This window comes from Podarcis muralis, chromosome 17 (assembly GCF_964188315.1).
Source record: "Podarcis muralis chromosome 17, rPodMur119.hap1.1, whole genome shotgun sequence".
NCBI lineage: Eukaryota > Metazoa > Chordata > Lepidosauria > Squamata > Lacertidae > Podarcis > Podarcis muralis.
Genome location: NC_135671.1, coordinates 38,395,719 through 38,415,635, shown reverse-complemented (window position 1 = coordinate 38,415,635; position 19,917 = coordinate 38,395,719). Strand labels below are relative to the sequence as shown.

Below are 19,917 nucleotides of genomic sequence, written 5' to 3'. Positions count from 1 at the left end.
GTCCGCTCTTTCCACCAGCTTTGAGTCGGGCCTTGGGACTTAGGAGCCAAAGAAAATGAAGTAGGGTGGCGGGAGGTGGTATCAAGAACAGTATAAAGCTGCACAAGCCTTTCTTTGGCCTCTTTGCTTCTGCTTATAGCCTATGAAAGGCGGGTCAGAGCAGAGCTTATGCAGCACACAACATTTGTATGGCTTAGCTTACGTCCAAGTTACCATCACCTTAAAATGTACAACACCACAGACTTATCCTGGCTTAACAGTCATTCCCATGAAATCGTAACTCTTTAATTGGAATTAGGGGCATACAGAATTCTTAGCCCCCTCACTGTGCTTCAATTTGCTGAGGGAAGCCATGACAGTTAAACTGGTATAAAGCTGATATATGCTGTTTTGTAGCATAGAAGTGCCCTCAATTAGCTAGCAGGGCTGAAAACAAATTCACCTGAGATATTTATGAAACCCTGGAGAACCACTGACAATGCTTGGCCTGCACTCACATGGGCTGGAATGAGGAGGAAAGTTAAGTGTTAGGACTGCAAGGTCCTATCCCTTCTCCTCAGCCTTCTCCTTGACCAAGCCAGCTTGGCAAAGGACAAAGTTAGCAAGTCCCACCAATGTGGCCTGGCGTCAGTTCCAGCTCTCAAGAGTCAAGCTCTCATTCTCTCTCTTCTCTTTCCTCTTGGCCTTCCCTGCAGATCCGCGTAGTGAAAGCGTTCCGTAGTTCCCTCTACGAAGGGCTGGAGAAGCCAGATACGAAGACCTCCATCCATAACTTCATGACAACGCCCGAGTTCTTGATCAACGACTACATCCACAACATCCCCCTCATTGATGATACAGACGTGGAGGAGAGCGAGGGTCCCCCGAGACGGCGCTTCCGGGCCAGTCCCCCACCATCCCCCAACAAGAACAACAACGCCATTGACAGCGGCATCTACCTAAGCACGGATGCCAGCAAGACACCTACCTCCTCGTCCAGCCCTGTTAGCCCGCTCCACAGCATGGAAACTTCCCTCTAACACAACCCCACCATGCAACCAGTCAAAATGACTTTGTGCACAGCAGGGGTGCTCAGTTCCTCCTGGGAGACAAGGACTAGCTGAGTGAGTCAGGAAAGAAAGCGGGCAGGAGATGGCGTTTCTCCTCTTGACACTGGAGGTTTTTTCTCTTAACGGGGTGGAAATGGACACGGTTTCTGCCACTGGTTGGCTCAGGCAAATGAAGACGAGAAACTGAATGGATGCAATGAAAAGCGATAGACAAACTGTGAAGGGGGAGAAAAGTTTTCTTCAGAATCACCCATGAGGGGTTTGTGGCTGAGTCCCGGAGGGTGTACAGGAAAAAAAACAACCACCCATTTCTCTAGTCTGTTCTTCGTTTCTCTTTGGACACAAAACACACTCACCGAACCCACGATAATCCCCCGTTTGGGGGTTGCTTTGATTTATTTCTGGGACCTCTTTTCAGGTTTCCCCTCCCCCCCAAAAAAAAGTTTAAAAAAGGAACTATATTTGCACCGGAAAAAGAACAAAAAAAAAAAAGGAAAAAGGAAAAAAGAGGAATAATCTAGACATCTATTATCCTAAATATATATATATGATACCAACCAACAGATGTATTAACGGACCTTCTGACCATAACGCATGCCTGTTATCAAACCCTCTTTTCTCCTTTCCCCTCTCCCCCAAGGGAATTTCAGCCTGGGGCAAATCTGTTTTTGTTTTGTTTTTTTAAAAAAAGATCATTGCTTGCTGTAGCTTGTATTTTATATCAGGGTTTGCCGGGGAAAGAACACTGATGATTTCCTCTTGGGAGTGGGAATTGACTGTGGGGCAGTTGCTGAGTACAGTAACAGAAGCCCTGATGGGCTGGGTCTTGCACAGATGCAGAGTGGCGGAAATTAAGAGTCTAGTTGCACTGGCAAAAATTTGGGCCTTTTCAGGCAGTTATCCAGAAACTGACCCAAAGCAGGCCTCCCTGAAATGGTGTACTGCCCACCAAGCCCCCTCCCTGGAAGTACTCTCAATCCAAATGCTTCCTAAAGCTGGTAATTTTGACCAGCTTCCAATAAATATCTGAGCAAAAGAGACTGTTTAGAAGGGGGAGAAAGATAAAGATGGAACTACTTTTTTTTAATCTACTAAGAAAGAAAGCAACCACTTTCTTGATATTTGAAATTTCTCATTCAAAGCATTGATCAGACTGGCAAAGAAGTTGTATTTCTGATAATCTTATATTTTGTGCCCAAAATGAAGGAATAGGTTTCTAGCCCTCATGGTTGTGGAAAGACATTTGAAAGCATGCAGGCTTAGCGACCAGCAGTTAATGACTACTCATCGAGCAGTTCTGGCTTCCACTCATTTTTACTTAATAATGCTGATTTATATTCAGTTTTATTCCAGAGTTTAGTCATGTTATAATGTTTTTCCTTTACACTGGTTTCAAGGACTGCATATCTCCAGACCCAATGACAGTACCTGCAAATGCTGGGCTGGGAGAAACAAGGTTATTAAGAGAATTCCACTTTTCCTTAAGGAGACTTCATGCATTTCCATTCACTATTTTTTCCTTCACACAGTTGTGTACCATGGGAGCCACGAACCCACAAATTCAGCCTCTGCAATCCCCACAATCAGAGAAGATCCCAAAGGTACCATGGCAGCGAGGACCGGGGTGCCCTTAGGAGTGACAAGGTGGGAGAAGGTCCATGAGGCCCAACGCACTGGGAAGCTGGTCTGCCGCACAGAGAAAAGAGAGCACTGCTGCCTTTTCTTGCAGCTCCCATGCATTACTGTTCAGCCCGTTTAGGTGAATGACCTGGTGGGCTGTGCCTCATACTAGTCAGCAGTAGAGAATGCGTACCATTTGTACACATTTCTGCCTCGTACGCCAAAATCCTAAGGCAACCGTTTGAAGGTGGCAGAGATTCCGGCTGCTGAACAGTGTGTATTCCTGGCTCACATGCTACCTTGATCCTATGCACAGACAAGTGCTGTGAGGAGGTGGTGAGGAGGTAATGTTTTCTTTGCTCGTTAATATCCCACTCTTCCTCTTGGATCAGGGTAGCCTATAGCGCATTATTCTATGTTAGTCCTGCAACAATCCTATCAGGACAAAGAGTTAGAGAATGAGTTCATAGAATCCTAGGGTTGAAAGGGACCATCTAGTCCAAAATTGCAGCAGTCTTTTGCCCAAGGTGGGATCAAACGCACGATCCTGAGATCAAGAATCTCATGCCGTATCAGAGGCCACCAACTAGCTTCCATGGCTGGGTGTGATTTCCCTTGTTTAACTCTGACGTGCTATTGGATGGATGCACTGCATTGGCTCTCGCTTAGAGAACCTTTGGTCTAGCAGGCGAGGGCAGAGAAAGAAAAGTTGAGGTTCACGGCACAGTAGCACATGGTGTCATAAGGTCAGAAAAACGCCTTTATTGCCCAGAGAGAATACTGGCTTCCACCAGGTTAAGCTTGCGTTCATCTTCTTCCAAACCAAACCAGCTTATCTTAACCTCAGTTATACAACATTCCTGCCAGAAAGACCCTGTGAAAAGCTCCTAACTGCCACTGGCTCTCCATGGCAGCAAGCACAGATCTGGGCAGAGTGCAACCACTGAACTTAAATGAAGGGCCAGCACCCTTTTGTGGATGCTGAGAGTTTCTTACAAGTATCTGGTGCCGTGGTCTGCACTGATACAGTTCCGCAATGTGGGGCTACATAGAGGCCACCAAAGAACCATACATAGTTCTGTCACACATGGTGACAAAGGAGCTGTACCTACAGCAGCCAGGGAGAGATGGGGAAGGAGTCAGGATTCATGGGTGCTGTCCCTGACCAGACTGTTTTGTCTTTTGCTGCAAAGATGAGTCGCCCTCAACCCCTTGCAGCCCCAGCTTTCTCCGCATATAAAAAATATGTAACTAAAAGTCTGTAATATTTAGAAACTGTGGAACATACTCTGCGTTTTCCCAGGGCAAACCTGCTTGAAAATACCAGCTGCAGCACTGTCAGAAAAGCCATCCCTTCTTCGGAAGGGCAAATGCCAAACCCATCTGTAAATCTTTTTGTCGTCATCTTTTCTTTCCAAGAAAAACAACGAAAACAAAAAAAAAGTTTCTTTTTCCTCATCTGAGTGTTTAAAGGGGAAAAAAATAAAAATGGAAATCTTAAGTGTTTAATTTTCAAGTAAACGGAATGGGCCACCAAAGGAAAGCTTTAGTCCCAGTCTGGGCTTATATATGCACACACACACCCCATCCGAACAAAAAAGAGATCACTTTGCTGCTGTACAAATTTGCCAGGTGTTTATCAGTGAGTTTCTGCTATTTCACAAGTGTGGGAGGGTAAGGGCATTCCTTCTAAGGGAGGGGGGATTCCGTTTCATTGGGGATATTTTTTTTCCTAAATCATAGTAAAAAGGGGGAGAGGGTGAAAGGTTTTTTAAAAATAATAATAAATAATAATAATAAATAAGTTTAAAAAAAGCGCTTGTACATTTGTCCAAATGGAAGAGGCCATCCAAAAATCACAAAGCCTGCTTTAACGACTTGATTATTAAAACAAGACCAGGCTGCTACCCAAAGCGAAAGCAGAAAACCAGCCACAGTCCCAGGATAGCAACACTTTCAAGCAAAAATGGGGGAGAAATAAACTACAAGTGCTACAAAATATTGTTTGTAAGCCCAATTTGTTTTTTTGGGGGGGAATTATCAAGAGCATTGTAAATGTACAAGTAATACAGTGGTGCCTCGCAAGACGAAATTAATCCGTTCCGCGAGTCTCCTCGTCTTGCGGTTTTTTCGTCTTGCGAAGCACGGCTATTAGCGGCTTCGCGGCTATTAACGGCTTAGCGGCTTTAAGAAAAAGGAAACAAACTCGCAAGACGTTTTCGTCTTGCGAAGCAAGCCCATAGGGAAATTCGTCTTGCGAAGCACCTCAAAAAACGAAAAACCCTTTCGTCTAGCGAGTTTTTCGTCTTGCGAGGCATTCGTCTTGCGGGGCACCACTGTATATAAACCACTGAACTTGGGTATCGGATAAATTTTAAAAGACATTTATGATAATCTATTGCATTTTGTACCAGTTATCCTTCTTGTTATTTGTACATTTACAGTGCCTTTGATAAAGGACTTTTTCTCAAAATGCAATGGGCTGTAATAAGTAATATGTAGAGTTTATTTCCTTTCTTTGGCTGCTACCACCATCAGTGTCAAGTGGACCACACTGGGGACCATCCATAAGGGACCTAGAGTTTGCGTAAGTTTGGTAAACCTTTTTCCCCACTCTCCTCCATCCTAAGGACTATACACTAATAGTAAGCTCCATCCACTGTCCCAAAAAACTGTAGGAAAAAACCCTAAAAGCAGAAGGGGGTCCCAAAACAATGAAAACTAAGTATGCAATGTGGGACACAAGATGCTGACTGATAGTGGTGGGGAGAGGGGTGGCTGGCTTGCTAGAACCAAGAGCTGGAGCACGTCTCTCTGCAACCCCGTGTGGCTAGTCCAACTTGTTCTAACCAGTAGCAGATGCTTCCTTTGTTACAACTCCACTTCCAGCATCCTCTCCACTTGATGCCTGACAATACTCTCTGTAGATTACGCTGTAGATTATGCTCTTAGAGTATGCTGGCTAAGGGTATTGCCAGGTTTGGAAGACACACCACAGGTGGAGGGGGGGGGGACTAGAAGCACACACATCCTCAGTCCTTACATTCACTTCCATTTGAAAACTGAACTGGTTTTCCATTCTGACTTCTAATACGAAGTATAAAGGGCATTCACCCTGGAGATGAAGAAATGCCATTTTTGCTTCCATGGGCCACTGAAGACTGAAGAGTCATTCCTACAAGTTCAGGATGTGTGTCACTAAAGTAGAAATATAAAGTAGAAATACAGTGGTGCCCCGCAAGACGAATGCCTCGCAAGGCGTAAAACCCGCTAGACGAAAGGGAGGTGCTTCGCAAAACGAATTTCCTATGGGCTTGCTTTGCAAGACGAAAATGTCTTGCAAATTCCTGCAGGGTTTTTTTCCTCCCCCCCCCCCCTTTTTCCCAAGCCGCTAAGCCGCTTATCAGCTGATCCGCTAAGCCGCTTAACAGCTGATCCGCTAAGCCGCTTATCAGCTGATCCGCTAAGCCGCTTAACAGCTGATCCGCTAAGCCGCTTAACAGCTGATCCGCTAAGCCGCTTATCAGCTGATCCGCTAAGCCGCTTAACAGCTGATCCGCTAAGCCGCTTATCAGCTGATCCGCTAAACCCGCTAAGCCGCTAATGGGCTTGCTTCGCAAGACGAAAAAACCGCAAGACGAAGAGACTCGCGGAACGGATTCTTTTCGTCTTGCGAGGCACCACTGTATACTAAAGTAGAAATATGGCAGACATGCAGGAGCTGAGCTGCAAATGTACTGCAATGAGAGGTCAATCTGGAAGAGATCTAGTTAGCAAGTGGTGAGCTGGCAGCCCTCAGTGGCACAGGCAGCAGGGGGCTCTGGCGCAAGAGCTATGCCCTAGAAAGGGCTCTCCTGGCATCTGCCTCCGCTCATTCACAGCAGGGTGGGGGCAAAACCACCCCAAACCACAAATGGGGGGGGTGACTGTAGTGGACATGGCAGCAGCAGTGGCTCACCATTTCGACATGACTTGCAGCATGTCCTTGAAAGTTGGCCCACACTGGTCTCGCTGCCAAAGGCAGGCAGCCTCCCTGAGTTTTCTCTGCCACATTAGGACCGGCTAACAATTGTTATCTGGCCATTATGAAGCATGGAGAATTGACTCCCACCCCAAGTGGAACAGGCAGAGGTATAAGAATGAAACGGCACTCAGAAGGTATACTGTCTGTGGACACATTACTTCTTATTATTAATTTTATTTATGAATTGCTCCCAGTAAGGCATCCAGTAGCTACCAAGGCAGTGAAAAGTCCAAGGCTTTATGAATCTGCCTAATCCTTTTTAAGAGCCATCACATTCCATGGCAATAAATCTCACGTTAATTATTTTGTGCTATCAGCATACAGACTTTGGCATGTCCTGAAGATACTGCCGTGTAACTGGACGAAACTCGAGTTCTAGAGTTTTGAAAGAGCAAAGGGGAGAACTCAAGGATTGAACTTCTGACTGTTCAATCAGTGCCAACATTTCAATTTGTCAGATGGAACTCGGGTCATCTAGTCCAACCCCCTGGTGAAGAGGCATTCTGTTGGGGCAACCGCAACCTGGATTCAAGGTGCCAATTGGCTCATATGTCTGAGTTTCTAACACTGGGAGGAAAGAACTGCAGGGGGCATGATGAGGCTTGAAATGAGTAGTGACATTTTTTTCTATTCATTGGCAGCCATAGTTCATCCATGAAATTTTCTTACTCTGGAATTAAGGCATTCACAGCAGTGGAGTCTTTGTCAGATGTCATGGAGTCACAGTACTTCATCCAAGATCTATGACTGGTACGTTGAAGCTTTGGGGAACAATTCCAGAAACAGGTGGGGGAAATATCCTGGCAACATGTTTCACCTGTAGTAGGTGAAACATCTGTAGTAGCTTTGGGGAACAATTCCAGAAACAGGTGGGGGAAATATCCTGGCAACATGTTTCACCTGTAGTAGGGAGACAACAGGTTCCTTCCCCATGTTCTTCTTTCCCCATGGACTCTGAGCTGGCACCAAGTTGGGAGTAGAGGACTAATTCCAGGCTGGAGAGGGATTCAGGGACACCACAGAACACAGTCTATCCAGGCACAAACACCAATCCAGCCCGTTCTGTTCTACTGGGTCGCTCAAAAAAAACAGGATACAAATTTGGTGTGTTTTGAGGCGGCAACACTATCACCTCAACCCCACTTAAAGTGACCAGTCGACTTGGGACGCTGAAGCTTACTCCTTACGGCCCGATATACTTAAGAAATTTCTGTATCCAGAGTATAAATCTGGATCAAGTCCAAGACAATCTGGTCAATGACATTCTTGGAGAGATCTTCGCTGAACACCTAGAAGGAGAGAAAACCAGAATAGAATTGTGGTGTTGGAAGGGACCCCAAGAATCACTTAGTCCAATGCCCTGCAATGCAGGAATCTCAGCTAAAGCATCCATGACAGATGGCCATCTAACCTCTGCTTAAAAACCTGCAAGGAATTAGAGGTCACCACCTCCCAAGCGAGCGAGACCGCTCTGCTGTCAAACAGCTCTTGCTGTCAGAAAGGTCTTCCAGATGCTTACTAGGAATCTCCTTTCTTGTAACTCAAATCCATTCTCCTACCTTAGAGCAGGAGAAAATAAGCTTGTTCCCTCTTCCACCCAACAGCCCTTGAGATATTTGAAGGTGGCTATTATACCTCTCAGAGATGTGGGTGGCACTGTGGGTTAAACCACTGAGCCTCTCTGGCTTGCCGAACAGAAGGTCGGCGGTTCGAATCCCCACAACGACGGGTTGAGCTCCCGTTGCTCAGTCCCAGCTCCTGCCAACCTAGCAGTTCGAAAGCACATCAAAGTGCAAGTAGATAAATAGGTACCGCTCCAGCGGGAAGGTAAACGGCGTTTCCGTGTGCTGCTCTGGTTTGCCAGAAGCGGCTTAGTCCTGCTGGCCACATGACCCGGAAGCTGTACGCCGGCTCCCTCGGCCAATAAAGCGAGATGAGCGCCACAACCCCAGAGTCGGCCACGACTGGACCTAATGGTCAGGGGTCCCTTTACCTTTATTATACCTCTCAGTCTCCTCTTTTTCGGGCTAAACATACCCAGCTCCTTCAACTGTTCCTCATAAGGAACCAGGTAGGAAGGAAAAGGTTCTGCAGAGAAGGGAAGTCACTAAGGTGGAAACAGGTGGTGGTGGTGGTTTTCCAGTTTACAGTGATTGGAAAGGTAGATTGCTGCTTGTGGTACGTTTACGCTGCCTATTTTCAACTCTGCAACAGGCTTTGGATACCTGTTTCACTAGAGGGAACAGGAAGACAAAAGCAATGTGCATATGCACTATGGAAGTGAAGCTTCTCTCAGGTCACCTTCAGCTGCTTATTTATTTTTAAGCTATTTTCTGTCTCCAGCCTTAATTGTTAACCACGCAGGACCCTGCCTCTCTCGCCTATCCCCTTGAGTTCACAAAAACTCCCGTACCTGGACAGGAGTTCTACCTCCAAGAGGAGTGACTTAATGACATCACTCAAGTTAAAACACCAGGTCTTGATCCAACATCTCCTATCTCAGAGGCTCTGTAGGAGTTCCTCCAAAAGTCTGAGAGGTGGCAAACCATATCTTTGAAAAGTGAGGTTGAGAGTACCCTTCTCATGCTCACAGCTACACCAGTGCTACAGCAAATCCTCATCCTAAGCAGAGAAAACAGCAGGTCCTGCTCCTGTTAGGGTGACGATTTGCCACAACTAATGCTGCCCACACCCGCAAAGAAAACCGAGATACAGAATTTGTGACTTCAACACACTACTACACTCTGCAAGATGTTCTAAGGAGGAGTTGGGACAGTGCTTTTTTCTGCCAGTACACCATACCTGAACCTCTCCTCCCTCCCCCACAATAAAATCTTCCACTACATTGCACTAGTCTAATACCAGAACCACTTTTAATGTTTTTTCCTTCAATAATACCGCCACTCCCAGCAGAAATAATCCCATAATAACCCTTCCTCTCCCTCACTCCCCACAATGCTTCTGCAGGCTCAAGATGGCAGATTTCTATAGTTCAAGAAAAAAGCACACCAAGAACTCAGGCCAATGTAAGTTTCAATAGTGGGAGTAGTCCATACTCGCAAATAGTCAATAGTAACAAAAACTAATTCATTCAAAAGTATGTATTCTGACCAGGATTACAAACTCTAACAGAGATTACAAACAGAGATTACCCACACTTGTTATCCTTGTGAAACGTAGAAAATAACAGGATATATTTATCCAAAAGTCTTCAAACTTACATGACCCTTTAAAAATTAGCTGATGAAGGTGAATACATCGAAACAGGGCCCTGTCCTGGTTTCTAATCCATAACTGACTTCTGACTTCTGCTCAATGATTGAAACTAAGACTTCCACGACGAATCTGGACTAACATGAACTTATATCTACTCATAAACTCTTATCTCTAATTCTGTAATGAATTATTGTGTTATACATATTTTTATGAGTTTGAGTTTGCAATCTCTGTTAGAGTTTGTAATCTCTATTTGAGTTTGTAATCCTTGTCAGAATATATACTCTTGAATGAATTAGTTTTTGTTACTATTGACTATTGATTTGCGAGTAGGGACCACTCCCACTATTGAAACTTACACTGGCCTGAGTTCTTGGTGTGCTTTTTTCTTGGGTATATTTAATAACAAGATTTCTATAGTCTGCACCCTGGTGGCTGATCTTGCCACCATCTATAGTGACGAAGGGAAGTGTTTCATAGCCACAGAAAGCAGCTACTTCCCCACCTCCCCCATGGCAGAAAGGGGAAGGGGGCACTGTGACAACTCCCGGGCTGTGGTGGTGTTGATGCAGCTGCAGGGAGTGAGTTGAGGAGCGGGCGGCAGTGTGTGCACGCTCTCCGGGCTGCTGTGGTGGTTGTGCTCTGCCTCGCTCCCTTTTTTCTGGGCAGCTCCTTCCCGTGCACCAGGGGCGGTTGGGCCTAAGCAGAATGTTCTGTGTGGAAGAGGAATGAGTCCGAGAAGGATGACAAAGGGCAAGATGAGGAGTCGCCTAACAGCAGCTGCCGCCGCTGCCAAAATACAATGGGCCTCCTGGAGAGGCCAACCTGCCAGGTCCAAAGCCGCCACTCCCAGCAGGCTGCTGTGTCGTCCCAGTCTGCTCCAGTGGCAGCAGAAGCGGCAGCAGCTTTGGTTTTGGCAGCACCAAAGTGGGCGCCCCTGTCTCCCTCTTCCAAGACCTAGCTGCTCCCACTTCCTGACGAGCATTGAAGCTGGTGAAGCCCATCTCCAACCTCTTTGCCTCCCCAGCGCCTTGAAACTCTGTTGCTTCATGCGGGAGACTTTCCTCCTCTGCCGCCACCCTCCGCCTTTGCTCAATTGCTACCTACCCACCTTATGGGAAAGCCTTAGGCTTCCTTTGCTGCATGCATTTTGCAGCGCTCCAATATATTTGGAATTTGTCACAGCTCCGGAGTATGAAGATTATCTAGTAGCTGAGTAGGAAATAGGTGTGCTTCCGATTGGCTACACGTATCACATGTTCGCTTAAGAATTAAATATTGGGGGGGGGGGAGAGAATCTGTAAAATGGCTGCAGATATTGGGAAAGTCCTCCATTTCCCTCTCCCCACTCCCATTTCTGTGTGTGTGTTGTAACTTCATAGTGAGTACTGGAACCTTTATGGGGGGGGGGGGGAGCACTGGTGACCATTCCTCTCACCAAAGAGAAGCAAGGATGTGCTCCAGTCTCTGGATGCAACTAGATGAATTTGCAGAGATCTGTGCTTGGGACCTCCCATGGGGTTTTTAAATGACAAATTCATAGGCTGCACCCGGCGGAATGGGAGGCGGAATTAACTCCCCTACACACACACACACACACACACACACACACACACACACACACAAACTTTTCCCCAGTTGAAACTGATACACAGCTACTGTTTGCCCCATATGGAACTTGAATGTTTTGTTCCATGGGTCAATTTATTATTTTATATGTGGTCAATTTATTTAAAACAAACAAGGGATTGTCCTGCCCTCAGGCTTACAATTTAAAGGGCAGCTGGTTGGGGGGGGCACACTTGAAGCAAGCAGACAAGGTATGGGAAAGGGCTTTTATACAAAGCAGCAGCAGCAGCAGCAGCAGCTCCCTAGTGCCCCAGTCCTGATCCAGTGCAATGGTCCTGTGGCTGATCTGCCTTTTTACTTTTTCCCATAAAAAACTGGGAGAACTGCAGATCACCTGCATCCTGCATCATTTGGCCTCTGAATCCTGAGTTGTCCCTTAAGAGCACACCAAAGCTTGAAGGAGGATCTGATGAGCAGCAGGGGCAGGCTTGCAACCTCCCCCTGTGCTGGTTCCCAGGCCTAGCACATCCCTGTACAGTGGTACCTCTAGTTGCAGAGTTAATCCATTTCAGGGTGCCGTTCACACCCTGAAAAGTCCGCAACTAGAGCGCTTCTTCAGTGCATGTGCGCGGCACAATCGAACGCTTCTACATGTGCACGAAGTGCGCAGATCGCTTCTGCGCATGCGGCGAACCAAGAAGTAAACACTTCTGGGTTTGCCACGTTCGTAAGCTGAAAGTCCATAACAAGAGTGGAACGCAACTTGAGGTATGACTGTACAACAGGCAGGGAAGTGGCTGGTGTGGAGCATGGAGTCCATGTGACTGCAGAGGCGCAGTAGCCAATGGGTGGCACTATATACTTCTGATTCAGGATAAAAACGGACCATTAAGAAGGAAGGAGGATACTGCGTGGGCCAGCTCCAAGACAAGAGTCCAGGTCCAGATCCAGGTCAAGCTGAAGGGGGATACCTGACTGCTTGCCCCGCCAGCGGCCCACCCACCTCTCACTCCCGCGCCCTTACCTGCCACCAAGGCCTCTCTGCTTCAGCATCAGCAGGCACCTCCACCCCGTAACACTGCAGGGCCAGGTAAAGGACGGATGCAGCAATATGCTGAGGGGGGTGTTGCAGGCACAGAGGCCCGTGGTAGCTGTCCCGCAGCAAGGCCCAGGCTGCCACGGCCACTGGGGTCCGATCCCAGCTGTGCCGGTTCATCCAGTGCTTCAGGGACAACAAGTAGTGGAGAAGGTACTGCAGAAAGAGAACAGCAAGTGTCAGCGATGGCTGAAAGCCCAGGGGCTCCGCTTGTGAGCAGCATCTCTCACAAAAGCTCTTCCTTTCAAAAAGGGTTCAGGGCTTGTGGCAAATCCATGGTAGATGCTCTTCAAAGGCCATGTCCCTTGCTTCAGCCCCACTGGCTTCTGGTCCCATGATTCAGTCCCTTGGGGCTAACAACACAATCTCACAACTTTTCCCCACTTTGTCCTCACATGTGTGTGGCTCTCCAGCATGGAGGTCACCTTGGTTTAGGAAAAAAACTGGATGACTCCTGAACACCAGGGAAAGGGAACCGCTGTGGCCCTCAGTGTTGCTGGACTCCCATCAGGCACAACCTGAGCCCAATTAATGATTGAGAACGGTGGAAGCCACAGCTTCCCCAGCCCCACTGAAGACCACCTGGCCACTTGGTAGTGGAAAAATCTCTACACAACTCTTCAAAGCAAAATAGGTGTTGCTTTTATTCTCACAATAACCCTGGAAAACAGATGAAACTGGCAAGCTATTTGCCCAGTGACCTTCATGACTTGTGAGGGATTTGAACTCAGGTCTCTCCCGCAAGCCCAGTACTTTATTCATGGCACCACACTGGCTTTTGCATTCCTACATCCTGCTGCCCCAGGGTCCAATCCTACTGCACCTGCTCTCAACCACGGAGAAGGGCTGCAAAGTCAGGAGTGCTGGCTCCCAGCCTGCCTGGGTTCATTCCCCCACCACTTGGGGAACGAGTGTTGCTGGGTACCATCTTTCCTCCCCGCTACTAGGTCTGCCTTCACTTCCCTTCTCTGGCCAGAACTGTGACTTCTGAGCTGTTCCTCCTAGTCTAACCCTCTGCAGTCTGTTCCCATCTGGAAGGTGGAAGCAGAACCCAGAGGCTATGGGTGCAAGGAACAGTTCCTCCAGCTGGGAGGAGAGTGGTGAAGGTGTAGCCCTTTGCCTCCCAAGCAAGTCAGGCACCCCGTTTGCGCCCTGAGCCCCCACACTGAGCAGCCCGCACCTTATGGGGGTGCTGGAAGGAGACACGGAAACACAGCACCCGCAGCATGAGCAGCTCACACTGGACAATGCTGTCTCTCAGCTCCCAGAAATGCATGTCCAGTTCCAGGGGGTCACTTCGTGGGTGCAAGTACCTGTGGGGGAGAAGAGGAAAAAGTCTGGGGGTTTATGGGGTTCCTTCTTGCAGGTGACAAATTAAACTGATTTTTCTCTTTCTCTGAACACCCAAAAAAAGCTGCGTGCAAATGTCTTACAGAGGGAGGCCTTGCTTCCAAGCCTGAACAATCTTCTATGGAAATCTTGTGGAAAGCCAAATCCCTTGCCTAGAATTCTGAATGGGGCTACAGCCTTTGTTCCCCTTAATTAGTAGATTTATCAACTACAGCTGTTAGTTGATTAATTGGTGGGGGGCACTTTTAATCAACAAGGAGAAAGCCTAATTGATAAAGCATTTATTTCACTTTTTAAGTCAGTTTTCTCTTTAGTCTGGCTGATGGTTGCAGCAAGGGGTCCTTTTCTGTTTATGCCACATGGGCTGTTCACATTAGGGTTGGCCTACAAATTTTACTATACAGGGCAAATGTCTGCACTGCCACTGGTGAATAAACTTTGACATAAGCCAGTCAAGAGGATAACTGGATTTAAGCAGTTCAGAAAAGCAAGTGGGGATGTGTATGTCTTTAACCAAATTAAAAGAGGGGTGGTTTTGTTATTCCTTGCTCTTGCAAGCACACCCACCCACTGTGGAAAGCTGAGGGTACAATGGCAAGATGAGTGAGGAGGGGCACAACTGTATAATCCCTCATTCCGTACATCCGAAGGGCAAACTCAGTTCTCCAAGTATGCCTCCTTATGTAGGTACAACACCAAGAAGGCGGAATCAGCAGGCTTGGGGAAACCCCAAGGTCTGCAGAAGTACAAAAAAAGTAAATTAGAAAGGGCCAGTGAGAACAAAGCGTACTCAGTGGCTAAGGAATGGCTGTTGGGGAGGGAATAGAAAAATTTGAACTGCTTGCCTTATTCTGCATCCATGTAGATATATACTCCTAATACAGCTAAGTCCAGCTCTCACACTCGGTCCCTATTACCTGTGGCTGACATTGATGATGTCCCTTGTCCGCAGGTGCTGCTCTTCTACCTTCCCCGCCAGGTAAAGGGCAGCCATAGCTACCAAGTAGGGATCATAAGGTTCCAGAGGCACCTCCATAAAGAACCGGTGGTAAATGGTGCATGCTGTGGCAATGGGGACAGAGCGCAAGCCCAGCTTCACACCTGTCAATGGAAAAGAGAATCAGCAAGGCAAGGACTGGGGACTGAGGGGGGAAGCAGACTGCAGGGCCCCTTGACTCACAGGTGGCTTGGCCACAAAGCAGGGTGCAGAAGAGGGAGAGGGCAAACTAACAAGGTTGTGGTGAGGGAAAATCCACTGGGAAGTTCTCCTGCGCAAACCTCTCTAAAATGAATGGGAGCTGTGCAAAACCATGCGCAGATCCAACTCCTTTCAGTGATGCAGACTTAGAATTTTTTTTTCCAGTGGATTACATCCCATTTTAACCATTGGGAGGAAGGGGCTTTCAGATTTTCTGCCTGTAGGCACCTAAATGTCGCTTCCACCCTCAATATTCCTATGGGCTCCCCCTTCCCTCAATCAAGGCAGATTTCCTCCTAAACAATATTTCTTGATTTTCCTTGACGTTTTAGCTTCCGTTCTAAAATGAAGCAACCAGCCTTTTCCTTTTGGAGATATGACAAATTATTCAGACAATGTTTTTACCCCCAGCCTGCCTCCACCACCTTTCAGTATTCCTGTGAGTGCAAAAGTACTGACACTATGCAATTTATTTTTAAAAACAAAATGTCATTGAGCTTAACAATTTATTACAGTTAACTGAAAACAGCATTAATTGTAAAAGAGCATACTGCTTGAATTGTTTTCCTGTTTCTCATTGACTTACAATGACGCCCACCAACTCCTCCGTTTCGCAGTTCTGGGCTTGCCTCCAACCCAACCAGGCAGGACCCTCTACCCTCCGAGCCACAAAGATTGCCACACCTGGTCCTGTGTCTCCTCAAATCACCTTTCCCCTTCCAACATAACCCTCCTTTCTCACAGGGATTGGGGCACTACTGACCAAGCGTTCCTCAGCTGCACCAAAATGCAGAGCCCAGCACCCCTCTCACCTGCCTCCATGATGAACCTGCAGACTTTGAAGTGTGTCCTGGCATCGGCAGATACCTGACCGGCCTCTGACAACCCAGCAGAATCCATGAATGTTGGTGTGTTCTAAAGAGTCTGCAGAAGCAAAAAGAACCCAAAACCGCCTTAGGAAACACCCCTTAGGAAACGTCCTAGGCACAGCCCCTTGCTCCCAGGAGGAGGATGCTCTTTGAGTCCCATTCCTTTGACTGACAGCTGCTACCACCTGCCCCACTCCCTAAGGCCATGGCAGTCTAGCAAGAGTTGCATGCTCAGGCTGCACTGAATTAAGGAGATATGGAGGGAAGGGGCGCAGGTGGCGCGGTGATATAAACCACTGAGCCTTGGGCTTGCCAGTTGGAAGGTCGGCGGTTCAAATCCCCGCGACGGGGTGAGCACCCGTTGCTCGGTCCCAGCTCCTGCCAATCTAGTAGTTCAAAAGCACGTCAAAGTGCAAGTAGATAAATAGGTACCGCTCCGGCGGGAAGGTAAACAGCGTTTGATTTTGCCAGAAGTGGCTTAGACATGCTGGCCACATGACCCAGAAAAACTGTCTGCGGACAAACGTCAGCTCCCTTGGCCAATAAAGTGAGATGAGCGCCGCAACCCCAGAGTCTTTCGTGACTGGACTTAACTGTCAGGGGTCCTTTACCTTTTTATGGAGGGAAGTCCATCTCTGCCTAAAAGCAAAACATTATATAAAACAGCTGGGGGCAACTATTTATAACTCCTGTCAAGAGGAGCAGGACAGCACCTAATACTAGCGCCCATGCTCAGAGCAAGTTGTAGCGCAAGGAGGACAGGATTAAATGGAAACGCTACTCCTTTGATGCCGCATTACAAGAATATGCTTGTTCCTAACATATGGTAAGGCAACACTTTATACGCACACACTAAGAGAAGGGATGCAGCTCTGGCCTACTTCCACTGAATCAGCGGTGTGGGTGGGAGTGGGTGGGTGTTGGAGAACCCCCAGAACAGCACATGGGAGGAGGAGGGAAGATGAATCTTCCATGCAAGCCAAACTGGAAGAGTGTGACACTGATATTCCTCCCACTGCAAACAAATCAGAGGAGTTCCCAGCAGGACATTGTGAAAGTATCTGTACAGGCCAGTGAGGAAGAACCACTAGGCTACAGGCTGGATCTGCCCCATGGCACCTCTGCCACAGCCACACACTCCTCCTCTTCCTCCTCAAACGTCAGAAGAGCAGGGAAAACCTCACCCACAGTTCGGCAGAGGCAGGATTCATGGGTGATGTTCCTCAGGATTGCTGGGGTGGGGGAGTCTTAAGCCTTCACTTCCCCATCCAGTAAAAATGAGTTAAGAAAAGCAAATAGCAGTGTGCGTGGGATGGGGGGGGGCGTTAAACCTGCCCTCCCTCCCCATCCTGATGATACATCTTCGTGTGGGGGGGAGGGTGATGTGCCTTTCTCTCTGTGTAAGTGGGGGAGCCCCTGCGAGAGAATATGGCTCTGGAAGGCAAGGGAGGGAGCATGTGCATATATGCACATATATAAGCACACATATATAAGCACACACATATATGCATATATATATTGGCAGCCACTCTCCTCCTCCAGCTATCTTTTCTACTCTAGAGGAAGTATGCACACGCAGAATCAACTAACATGAATCAGAACGGAAGAAGAGCTCTGCCGGATCATGTCAATGGCCTTTCCAACCCAGCATCCTGCTCTCACCTTGACTGACCAGATGCCCCAATGGGAAACCCACAATTCAGTAATGCCAGGACTGTTTAAAGACAGGGATGGAGGAACCTGTGGTACTGCTGGGACTCCCAAAAGCCCCAGCCGGTTTGAGCAACAGTAAGAGATCAGGGGGGACGCGGGTGGCACTGTGTCCAGAGCGAGTCCAGATCCTAGGACTTGCCAATCAGAAGGTCGGTGGTTCGAATTCCCGCAACAGGGTGAGCTCCTGTTGCTCGGTCCCTGCTCCTGCCAATCTAGCAGTTTGAAAGCATGTCAAAGTGCAAGTAGATAAATAGGTACCGCTCCGCCAGGAAGGTAAACGGCATTTCCGTGCGCTGCTCTGGTTCACCAGAAGTGGTTTAGTCATGCTGGCCACATGACCCGGAAGCTGTACGCCGGCTCCCTCAGCCAGTAAAGTGAGATGACCGCCGCAACCCCAGAGTCGGCCGCGACTGGACCTAATGGTCAGGGGTCCCTTTACCTTTAAGAGATCAAGGGAGTTGCATCCAGCAACATTTCTTAAGGTATCTCCAAAAATGGGTTCTCTGGTCAGTGAAGGCAGTGGAGTGGAAGGAAGGATGAGCGCAAGAAAGGCACACCATGCCCAGCCCCTGAACCACGGTAGGAAAGTCCCTCTGGCATTACAGTGCCGGGGCACCAGACTTCCAGAGCGCTGGGGCCTACGCAGCAGCACCCAGAGTCTGCAAAATTCAGCCCAGCTGGTGCCAATCTAGTTTGCACCCTAGGCAAGGCGAAGTAAGGTAAAGGTAAAGGTACCCCTGCCCGTACGGGCCAGTCTTGACAGACTCTAGGGTTGTGCGCCCATCTCACTCAAGAGGCCGGGGGCCAGCGCTGTCCGCAGACACTTCCGGGTCACGTGGCCAGCGTGACAAGCTGCATCTGGCGAGCCAGAGCCGCACACGGAAACGCCGTTTACCTTCCCGCTAGTAAGCGGACCCTATTTATCTACTTGCACCCGGGGGTGCTTTCGAACTGCTAGGTTGGCAGGCGCTGGGACCGAGCAACGGGAGCGCACCCCGCCACGGGGATTCGAACCGCCGACCTTTCGATCGGCAAGCCCTAGGCGCGGAGGCTTTTACCCACAGCGCCACCCGCGTCCCCACTTCCACCCAATTTTTTTGGTTGCTCACCTCGATTTGTCAAAAAAACAACCATGTCTTGTACAAATTATAACATCCTTCAAAATATAAAATACAAACGTAAAATGTTATCAGAACTTTGTAAGATACAAGGAAGGTCATTCTGCATAAGACTGCGCCCCTCGAGAGGTCTGCGCCCTGGGCAGCTGCCCGGTGCGCTAAGGATGGCGCCGGCCCTGCAGAGCCCACCCCCCGCCCGGGGCTCCTCCCGCTCCGGAGCCTCCCCGGTTTCCATCTGCACAAAGGAAAGGAGGGCGCAGGGGGCCCCCCTCCGGGGCCCCGACCCACCCAGGGCACTCGCTCGCCTCCGCGGACCTGCTACTGGCGGGAGCCGAGGCGCGCAGCTGGCGAGGCGGAAGGAGGAGGAGCCCGGCCCGGCCGCGCGCTGCAGCCGCCTCCGCGCGGACCAAAGGCGGGCGAGGCGGCGCGCAGCTCCCGAAGCCCCGGGCGGGGAAGGACGCTCCCTCGGCCCCGTCGCCCCCAAGCGGAGCCGGGCCGGAGGCGCGCGCCAGCCAGGAAACGTCCTCTCGGGCGCGGCGCTGTCTTCCTCCGCGCGCCCCGGTGCGGCTCTTCCTGCTCTCCGCCCCTCGGCCGGCCTTCCCTTCCTGGCCTGGGCGGAGACTTCTTTCCCGCCGAGGCTTCCCACGCGCCGGGGCCCCTTCCAGGCGCAGCGCTGCAGTGACAGGGCTCCGCGGGGCAACACTCCGGGGCTCGGGGAAGCAAGGGAAGCGGAGGCCTGAAGCTCCGGCCCGGGCAGCTTTTTCCGCGAACAGCAGGAAAACACACCGCGGAAAGAGCTTTTGGAGCCTTCCAGGTCCCGGGAAGGACTGGCGAGGGCTCCGGGAGCAAGGCAGAGCTCTTTCCACGGACAGGTCCCCGTCCCCCCGCCAACTCTCTCTTTATTTCCCCGTTACCCGCATAAACCTGTGGTCGTGCAAGTGTAAGGTGCGAGTTGCCTGTAACTGAGAAGAGCCGTGGCGCGTGTTTTACGACGATTCCCCACGAGAGGGGGCCGGTTCAAAATTCATCTGGAACCAAATGGCCTGACGGATGGATGAGGCTGCAGTCCGGAGTTACCCATCGCTAAGGAGGAAG

The 19,917-nt window shown here is 49.2% G+C and overlaps 2 protein-coding genes across 10 annotated transcripts in view; one reads left to right on the top strand and one right to left on the bottom strand.

Annotated features, from left to right (window-relative positions):
* ATP2B3 (ATPase plasma membrane Ca2+ transporting 3) overlaps window positions 1-4,170 on the top strand; it is a 118,482-nt gene extending 114,312 nt beyond the window's left edge. For 5 of the 8 annotated variants that reach the window (XM_028711455.2, XM_028711449.2, XM_028711448.2 and 2 more), the window contains one exon: window positions 696-4,170. In XM_028711455.2, the coding sequence (XP_028567288.2) occupies window positions 696-1,019 (324 nt within the window). In that variant the 3' untranslated portion in view covers window positions 1,020-4,170. The remainder of the gene's footprint in view (window positions 1-695) is intronic. The other 3 variants (XM_028711452.2, XM_028711451.2, XM_028711453.2) reach the window with 1 other exon arrangement.
* Window positions 4,171-7,844: 3,674 nt separating this feature from the next.
* On the bottom strand, window positions 7,845-19,386 carry CCNQ (cyclin Q). 2 transcript variants are annotated; one of them, XM_028712219.2, is made up of 6 exons: window positions 19,111-19,386; window positions 15,935-16,046; window positions 14,842-15,025; window positions 13,755-13,887; window positions 12,503-12,730; window positions 7,845-7,982 (listed from the first exon to the last, which is right to left on the bottom strand). In XM_028712219.2, exons 2-6 carry the CDS (start codon window positions 16,020-16,022, stop codon window positions 7,893-7,895), a joined length of 723 nt encoding a protein of 240 aa, XP_028568052.1. In that variant the 5' UTR covers window positions 16,023-16,046; window positions 19,111-19,386; the 3' UTR covers window positions 7,845-7,892. The 2 variants fall into 2 exon arrangements, with proteins under 2 accessions (XP_028568052.1, XP_028568051.1); XM_028712218.2 differs by having other exon boundaries at window positions 19,138-19,385.
* Between the last annotated feature and the right edge of the window lie 531 nt (window positions 19,387-19,917).